General features: G+C 39.4%; 1 protein-coding gene across 4 annotated transcripts; it reads right to left on the bottom strand.

The window, feature by feature from the left end:
* Positions 1-2,292: 2,292 nt before the first annotated feature.
* On the bottom strand, positions 2,293-4,150 carry LOC111224802 (cytochrome c oxidase assembly factor 6 homolog). Of its 4 annotated transcripts, none has more exons than XM_022749455.1 (3): positions 3,997-4,150; positions 3,450-3,659; positions 2,293-3,177 (listed from the first exon to the last, which is right to left on the bottom strand). In XM_022749455.1, the coding sequence occupies exons 2-3, from the start codon at positions 3,591-3,593 to the stop codon at positions 3,079-3,081; spliced, it is 243 nt and encodes an 80-aa protein (XP_022605176.1). In that variant the 5' UTR covers positions 3,594-3,659; positions 3,997-4,150; the 3' UTR covers positions 2,293-3,078. The 4 variants fall into 4 exon arrangements, with proteins under 4 accessions (XP_022605176.1, XP_022605174.1, XP_022605175.1 ...); XM_022749453.1 differs by having other exon boundaries at positions 4,019-4,150; XM_022749454.1 differs by having other exon boundaries at positions 3,450-3,656; positions 4,019-4,150.
* Between the last annotated feature and the right edge of the window lie 5,617 nt (positions 4,151-9,767).

The raw sequence follows: 9,767 nt of genomic DNA, 5'->3' as shown, positions 1-9,767 counted from the left end.
ACCACATCATGCCTTCTCCTGTGGATTAGTTGTGATAGAAATAAGCTACATGGCCATTGTGGACAAGCCTCTTTTTACTGCATGCTTGTTGAATTTCTGCTGCACTTAGATGTATTGCTCTTTAACCAGATCGCATACATTGCAACATGGTGGGCTGGTTTATTTCCACTTTGATTACACTTTACAGTGTAAAAAAAAGAAAAGAAAAAAAGAGCTGACTGCTGTATGAAAACAAGATAAATGCATGAAAAGAGGCTTTTACTGTGGCTGCTAATGTACTGTATCCATAGAGCTACTTATTATCAAGTCTTTCAGATGTACCCAGTATCTATATGATCTGTTTCTACGGAGATAAAAGCTTAGTTACAATGTGAAAGCTCATACACTGTCCATAGATGTTCCTAGCTGCTATCTGCATTGGTTTGGAAATCTAGGCCTCTTAATATCTGACTGATGTCTTTACCAAAGCTGATTTTTGTGCCCTATTATGCTGTGAACATGTTGATATTTGATGGCCACATTTACTCCAAGTACCTTGCAATACAGCTAGGGCCTTTTACCAGATGCCTATACTAGGTGGGAATCCAACCTCCAACCCTGACAGTGTTAGCACCTTGCTGTATCCTCTGAGCAGCGCAGGACCTCGGTTCACTACCGTTCACTTAAGTCACGGAAAGCAGGAGTACACCTGTTTTTACTGAGCTGTATGCCTGCACTCAACTCCAGTACAATATCAAGAATGTGTACTGTGCTGTATGGAAGTTATAGAAAGACGGGGTTCGGTTGCCTAATCACACTATAATGTATTTTATACTGACTTGATTCTTTTGGAAGGCTTGAGAGGTTGGACACACTCCTGCCATTATTCTGTGTATTCAGCAGGGGGCTTCTGACTCTACAAACAAGGCCCTCACTGTTCTCTCTGTAATTACTTCTTTGTATTCAGCCTGTTTGCCAGATGCTGCTTTTCTGTCATACTGAATACATCTGAAAACGTCAGAACGAGATGATGAAGTCATGAAATCTGAGAAAATTCCTCTAGCTGAAGTCTTGGGTTGTGCCAGTGTAATGATTTTTAACCATGAAAATGAAGTTCTGTGTTAGTCAGCAGGCAGAAAGCACTTTAAAGGTCCATATTTTACACTTTTCCTGTGTTTTTATTTGAAGTTTTGATCCATGAGAAGATATATTTGTGGTTTAAAAAATTAAAAACCATCTCAGTGTAGTTTTACATCTCCTCTTCTCTGGCTTCTCTCTGGAGCTCTAGTAACAACGGGTCAGTCAGCCAATCAGAAGAGATTCTGATTGGCTGACTGTTTTGGAGAGCAGATTTGAGGTAAACATCAGAGAAACCAAATCCTGTGACATCACAAAGTTACAGAAGTCCTGACGGCTCATTTTAAGGCTCAGTTTCTGAATACAGGCTGTGTGCATTTCTCTGTGGACTGAGGCTTTGATACTTTCACAGTATTAATATAGAACCTAGACCTGCTTTATAATCAAAAAACATATGGAAATCTACCTTTATACTATATGGGACCTTTAAAAACCTTTATCAAGTATCAGTAGCTACAGTTATTATTACAAAATATATATATATACTGTATATCTTTATGAAATGTATTACTTTAGTGTGTTAAGCAACAGGATGACCATGTTTGGTCTTAATTTGTCGTCACCTTGGAGGTGTGATTTTTCACTTGGCATGTGAACAGATGTGGGAAGCCACAGAGTCTCTGCCAGTTGTGAGTTATTTTGAACGCAGCATCCAAAGCATTTAAGAAAGTGAGTCGAGTGAGTGAGCACAGGGTCGTACGGTGCAGTAGTTTGTCCAATCAACTGTCAAATCACAGTAACTGTTGTCTGTCGGTGAAGAGGTTTGCACATAACTTTCACTGTACTGTGCAAAAAATTTAAAAGATATGCTTTATATTTTTACACAAATTTTAAATGTAATTTGTGCCTTTTTTTTATATCTCTACATTATGAATATAGGCCTTAGGCAGAATCAGAAGCCTATGTTTTACTTTTGTAATTTATTCAGCTCTACTGAAGGTTTCATACATCTCGATGGTGTTGCAGCAGTGACCTTTGACCCAGGGGCCACACTTCTTTGTAAATACATACAGGTTTGTAATATAAAGATAATGTGCCTTTGCCTGTTTCCAAATGAGCTGTAATATTCCTTAATTATGTGTTATACCTTGATGTTTCATTCATAAACAACTCAGATACAGACTAGAGTTAGGATGGTAAAACATTGTACATGTACAACAATAAAACCACTAAAACTACTGAGTTGATTTTATTTATTCACAAACAACACGCCAGTCACACTTTTGAGATTTTGCTTAATGAGGCCTGGAAATTAAAAAATATGTATCAGCAATTAGTAAAGATCAGCATGGATTTGTTGTCACTCAAGTATAATTGAATTCATCAAGACTCATGACTGGTTCGAATGCACAAAAACATCATCTGAGCCAAACAACAGAACAACCCTCTGTGCTCTGGACACATAAAACAATGGCTGCTAATAAATGAAGTGGTTTGTCTTCAATAAACAATCAGAAAAATAACCTTGGACAGTATGAGGATTAGTGTGTGTGTGTGTGTGAGAGCATGTACTGTATGTAAGAATATGTGTAAGGCCTGCATTAATCGTAAGTATTACAACTTAATTTTCTTAAAATTTTAACTTTGCTCACAGTGACATTACATGTAATTTTCAGGTGAACTAAGAAAACTGGATTCATTACGTGTGGATCTTTTCCCTCTTTTGTCCTTCTGGTTTCCTTGGTTACAAAGCATCTCAGACAAGCTGGGTTGGTAAACATGATCTGACGCCACATATTTCTGAGGATGGACGCTCGTTCACGCTGCCATTTGAAGTTCTTTAAATGTATTGTGTCCTGGTGCAGCTTATGTCTCTGTACAAATAAATAATGATAAAGATGAAGTACAGGTGCTCTGTCCACAATCAAGTTAGATTGCTCTCCAACTCCTTCACCTCTGGCCATGGTCTGAATGAGTCCAATAGTCAGTCATTCTGCAGATGTTCAGTCTACTGCTCTGTGATTAGGAGGGCTGCTTGGGGCCTTCAGCAGGTGTGAAGCCATCTGTCTGCATCTTCTCCTTGTATTTCAAGAAGTCCCTCCTCTTCATGAAATATTTCACCTGCCAGGGAAAATGGAAAACATGAGCAACAATCCAGCAATATGTAATTTAAACGGCAAACAGCTCACACCTCAAAGAAATACACTTGCATGGTGAAAGCTTAGGCTCACTACTACATGTAGGTAGTGTGTGCGCTTGAAGCAAAAGGATTTCAAGTTGTTTGATGCACTGTTCACAGTACAAACTTCTTCATTTCTGACCTCATGTTCTGTACTAAATGTAAACATCAGACTTTATCGTTTATAGGGGGTTAAAAAGAGGGGATAGTTTACCCACTGAGCCGGGCATTTTGCCTCAAATTCACTCTGAAAGTTCTGGCAGCATGTTGCTTTGTCATTATTGTCATCCAGACATCTCCACAGCTGGTCCCTGGCCTCCCAGCATGCCTTCCTCTCTGCTGAACTTGGAGCCGTCATCACGTCTTGACTCTTGGAGGGATTTCACAAAAGACAAGGCAGGATGAGTTAAAACGGGAGCTGCTGCTGTAAGAAGAGTGAACAAGCATCAGGTACTGTACACAGGAATACACTAACCTATTTTTCACATCTCAGTGTAGTCACTTCATTATCATAATAATGATGCTACTTTATATCATGTATTTACACTGTCCTTATATAATTTCTATCAGGTTTGCACTAGTTTCTCTATGTTTATACTGTGAATTCACAACCTCAAAAAAGCCTTAATACACCACACAACATCTTTGTTCAACTTGCTTGGCATCACTGCATAAGGTTCAGTTTGACATTAGACAGCAAATAATGAACTTACAATAGCTTTCAGTTATCTAAAAAGAAAGTAACCTGATATTAAACTCACTGAATGAAAGGTTCAAACCTACCGAGGGATCTCTGTCTTTTGCACTTCGCTCCTGTCACTCCATAAAACCCCCAAAATCAACAAAAACAAGACTTTTGTAACGAGTTTGGTTACAGCAGCACTAGGCAGAGTGAAGGACGCGCACAGCAGCACTTCCTTGTCGCAGCGTGATGACGTAAAGGCGCGATTAGCAAAGGGTACCGAGCGATGGCGCCGTACGTCAACAATTGACGGAGCTCAGGCGACACGGTTGAAACTTTTTAAGTTAGTAAAAACAAGTAAACATACCCAAGTAAGGCTAAATTTAACTAAAATTCATCCACACGACGGCTTTAAACACAATGTGACGTCTTATGTGAGATGTGTAACTGTTTTCCTCCGGCCGCTATAATAAATCCGACTGAAAGGACGCAACAGGTGAGAGGAAGTGATTGATTACGAGCTAATGTGGCATCCTTTTTCAAAGTAGTGTTCACATTGTAATACATATCAGCACTTTCCCACCCTTGAACAATGTAACACGGCATTTATGTTACCGTGTTCAACATTTGCTTAGTGGTTAAAATGTCATGTTCAATTGTCCTCAGGGAAAATATCTTCAGAAGTGTCGAAAATGTTTTATTACTGTCACACTTTAATTTTAGCGAACTATAGTAGTGTGTTTAAAACACATGATATTAACCATGATAACCGAATGCCAGGTTTTTGCAGCTTTTATCCTCTCCAATGTGGGGATTTGATTCTTCCTTCTTTTGTGCATTATATTATTCAAAATTAAATATATATTGGTCTTATGTAGTAATGTAGTATATAGCCTATACATATATTGAATTTCCATATATGAAATTTATGTGCATATAAACTAATAACGTATGTAAAAATTATACATGAAACCTATTAGAAACTGGAACAATATCATACATTAACATGTATGTCTACCCCAAATGTTTATGTATTGTAGACATATGTTAGATAAATATATATTCATCCCAAAGAGGTTGTATATACAGTATGTGATAATCACCTATATGGGGTTGTTATTCTTTTGGACGACGAGTCATTGGAAGATGTCTTTGTGAAGAGTGTGATTCTTTTAATCATTTCACACGCTAAATGATTAAAAGAAAAAGAAAAACATAGTTTAAAAGATAGCAACAATTAAAGTCAGTTGCAACCCCAGTTTGGAGTAATTCTATAAGTGTATGAAAAACCAACAGATCCTTGTCCTCAGAGCTCAGTTACAATCTATGTTTTCTTTTATATTCTAAACCTTAGTGACCAATAATGTGCTCAATTTTCATGCCAGCTTGGTAGGGTGTCCCGTTGTTAAAATGAGAGCAATAATGTAATAGAAACAGTTTGTTCTTATTTATTTGTTCTTATAAATCAAATATTTTCCATTCTCTCTTCCCCAAAGCAGAGGCTAAAAGTTAGATTTGTGTGTGGTGTGTTTATTTGTGCCTAAATGTTTCATTCATATCAAGCTTGTTTTTTACCTTCTGTGGAACCCTCTTTTCATCGTCACTGAGCTGCTTGACTGTACAATTAAGTTTGTTTGTGAGTGTATAGGTTTCCAGCGAGTAAAGGCAGAATGAAAATGTGTGTTGTTGATCAACTCTCTCTCTCTCTCTCTCTCTCTCTCTCTCTCTCTCTCTCTCTCTCTCTCTTTTTTTTTTCTTCCTCCCTCAGCCACAGTGACGGAGAATAGCCCCACTGGTTGCCATGGCGCCCAGCACAAATCCATCTCAGCTTGTGTGCTTGTGCAGACTGAAGGGAATTAAAAAAACAAGCACTCTGATGCAGGGGTGAGGCACATGCCCTCTTCTTAGCAAAGTAAGTGTTTGTCATCTGTGTGTGTGTGTGTGTGTGTGTGTGTGTGTGTGTGTCTTGAGTGTGTCTTTCTGGCTGCTACAGAGACAGAACTCCATTCACTATTTATGTCACACACCACTTACTGACTGACCCCTTCAAGTTTGTTTCCTCCACTGTCAATGAGTTTTTCATTTATTGTGCTCCAGTATGGAAAGGTATGACAAAAGTTCTGAGAGTATTTTCAAAAAATCTGTCCTCGCACATGACAGCACAAATGCACACAATCTCTGCAAGGACAGTTTCAGCTGTTGCTCTCTAGACACAGTATTTATGATGCCATTGAAATTTCTATGGATTAAAGACCCCCCTCCAATGAAACAAGTTTTTAATCTTGTGAACATATCATGAGTGAAATAAACAGTTAACACCATGACTGTTTCCAGCTGCAGTGAACCAATGACAGTCTCATTAAAAACAGATTCAGACAGCCAGGGTTTCACACATCACAAACCTGAGGAACTAATTCTGTGGGGATGACCTCAATGGAAAACGTCATGAGGTCAAGGAAAGATGTGAAGGAGAATTCATAAGGACTTAGGAAAAGACACCTGTGGTGCGGAGAGAATCCGATGGCACTTACACTAGGCAGCGTTGGTGGGCGAGGCACAAGGAATTTCTCAATGAGGAAGTAAATGTAGATGAGCTTCAGACCCATTTTTTCACTTTTTATGAGGGAAAAACATGTTAAACAAAACATTAATCGTAGCAGAGGATTTTTACAGAGTTTAAAACATGTCCAGAGAGGAACTTTAAAGTTAAATGCATTTTCTCCACCACAGCTTTTCTTGTGTAAATCCCATCTGTACCATTTTTAAGCCTGCAACTTTTGGTGCATATATTCACCATGTGTCTTTGGACAGAATACATCAAACTCTCACCTGAAAAACCTCTGCATTCTGCCCCACAATGACCTCTTGTGTGTGTTTTCGTTGAATATTGGGATAATTTATCATGTCTTGAATTTCTCCAAGTGGAATGATCCTCTAATTAATAAACGTCGTCACAGATCAGTTGTATAGTTCGTCATCGTCATGTGGCTGGAGAGAGGGGATCAACGTCAACCATGGTGAATGTCTTTAACCAGCCACTCTCATTTACACGGTACATTAGCATTAACCGAAATCAGTGGCTGTGCATGTCATGTTCAGGATGTTATTTTAATAATTTAACATCTTTCACAGTGACCTTCAACCCTGGAAACTGGCTGTTCTCTGCAGACTGAGGAACTCCAGCTGAGGTACCCCCCTCTCCTCTCCTCTCCTCCCCTCTCCTCTCCTCTCCTCTCCTCTCCCCTCCTCAATATTCAGCATATTTTCCCTCCTCAACATCCATGCATGTCTGCTTATTCTGTTGAGTTTCACCGGGTTGTTTGACAGTCATTTTAATGTACGTTTTACATATTCCACATAGGTAGCATCAGTAGGATTTGCAGCTTTAATCCTGGCAGTGTTGGAGGCTCAACCTGTTGGGTAGTGCTGTGTCTCTCTCCAGCTCTCATACACTACTTTACTTTACATGCCATGTAGGAGAGGCTTTCATTTGACACTTCTATCTGAAGCTCTTATTTTCTTGTCTTTTTCTTTAAAGAAAACTAGTGAGGTAGCTGATTCACAGTGACATTTTGCCATTTTGAAGCTATTATGAGCACTAAAGCATTTACTTGTCCTCCCTCTGCAATATTGTCAGCAGCAGCCATCTAAGCTGGCATGAGATCATTTCTGGAGATGACGAAAAAAAGGAAGAAGGGTAGATTGCAGCAGAATGATGTATTGTCCATTCAAAAAAAGAGCTGTCACGTGTCAGTCTGTCAGTTCAGGCAGGATGTCAGCATGAGGATGACAGTGCTGCCTTGACAGAAGACAGGTACAGTAGAAAGCCCGGTAGCTGTAAAGGGTTGACAGGCAGATTCCGAATCCCTAGAGGAGGCTTAGACGGCAAGATCCATTTACTGTCAACGGAGTTTCTCCAAGTTCTTACGACACAAAGGATATATTTGCAAAAGATATGGACTCTTCCATGTACACATGGCTTCTAGGCTAGACTAGTTAAATATCTGTCAGCAGTTGCCTTTTCTTTATCTATTTTCTTCAATATGAATGAAACACCTTACAGTTTATGGACCTCACTTTGATCGTAGTCATTTTGTGCTGCTACAGGTTTTGGTTTCCATTGGTTACAGCTGCCTTCTGACTTTCATGCATCTAATAGTTTTTTAAGTACACAAACAGAATCAAAGTGTAGAGACCTAGAACATACGTCAGATGTCTCATGTACTGTTAGAGTGAACATTTTGTCAGCATTTATTCTTCTATCGTTAATGAGATTTAGCTCAACCAGCGGTTCCTTGGAACAGAGATTATCTGTACGATCTGAGGTTGTGTTTGGCTGCAGCGTAGCATTGAGCTAAATTAGTTGTTCATGAAGTGTCCTTGTGAAAACACTGGTTGGTCCACTTGTCTCTCTGTTTCTCTCTCTGGGGACTCATACAAACTGTCAGGTAAACACACTGATCTGCTTCATTGGAATAATGCTAATGTCAATCTACAATCTACACATCTGGATTCCTGCTCTGTCCTCCCAGTAATTAATATATGCTAAAGACACCATATGCTATATTTTTATATTGTACAGTGTTTATGGGGCCATAAAGTCCCATATAGTGTAAAGGTGGATGTCCATGTGTTGTTTGATTATAAAGCAGGTCTAGGTTCTATATTAATACTGTGAAAGTATCAAAGCCTCAGTCCACAGATTAATGCACACACCCTGTATTCAGAAACTGATCCTTAAAACCAGCCGTCAGGACTTCTGTAACTTTGTGATGTCACAACAAAGCAGTCACAACTCTCAGCCATGCACCAAGTCCTGCCCATCTGGACCCACCATCCAACCTTGGAGGATTTGGTTTCTCTGAGTGTTTACCTCAAATCTACTATATTCAGAAAACAGTCAGCCAATCAGAAGAGAGGCTCAGAGCCTCCTCTCTTCTGATTGGCTCACTGAGTTGTTGTTACTAGAGCTCCAGAGAGAAGCCTGAGAGAGGAGATGTAAAACTACATGTAGACGGTTTTTGGTTCTTAAAACCACAAAGATATCTTCTCACGGATCAACACTTCAAATAAAACACAGGAGAAGAGAAAAATATGGGACCTTAAGAAAAAAAAAGAAAAAAAAAAGTAATTTTAGGTCGATAATTAGAGAAATTGTGGTTCAAAAGCGAATAGCGTGAAATGTTGTAATACGTGGTAATCCTCATTTTTCACATGATGAGTAGAGAGTGTCTCACGGGTGAGATGAGTCATATGACTTTAAGATCTGTAGTGAAACCTTTAGTATGCCAGGGAGGTAAATGTCAGATCACAGTCAGACACAAAAAAAAAAAGGCCAGAACACACACACACTCTTGCTCACTTTCAGTTTCACTCTCAGAAACACACACACATAGATACAGGCAGGCAGCTCTCACAGTTTTCTGAAGCTGGTTGATGCAGATGACAAATGACAACCTTGGCATTACTCTACTCTCCACAAGATGTCAGATTCTGGGCTCTTTGATTTCCTGTACTCTTCTTTCCTGAAAGAGGGATGATCCTGAAAGGAAAAATGGATCTTGAAGAATAAGAGTTTATTGATCGCTACAGGGAGTAGATTCCCTCTGAAGGAACATTTTCTTTCTGCAGTGGGTCTCGGCCAGTCTGTCAGTTAACGGGAACACAACAACACTAGCATCTATTGGATGTGTTAACAGAGCGTCCTTGACCACAGTGTTTACATGCTAATATTTAAACATACACCAGACAATAGCGTCACACACACAAACACACACACACACACACACACACACACACACACACACACACACACACACACACACACATTAGTAAGCCATACACATGCAG

The sequence above is a fragment of the Seriola dumerili genome, unplaced genomic scaffold (genome assembly GCF_002260705.1).
Source record: "Seriola dumerili isolate Sdu_G_001 unplaced genomic scaffold, Sdu_1.0 BDQW01000138.1, whole genome shotgun sequence".
NCBI lineage: Eukaryota > Metazoa > Chordata > Actinopteri > Carangiformes > Carangidae > Seriola > Seriola dumerili.
The sequence above is the reverse complement of the archived record's forward strand: the minus strand, read 5'-3'. Positions and strand labels throughout refer to the sequence as shown.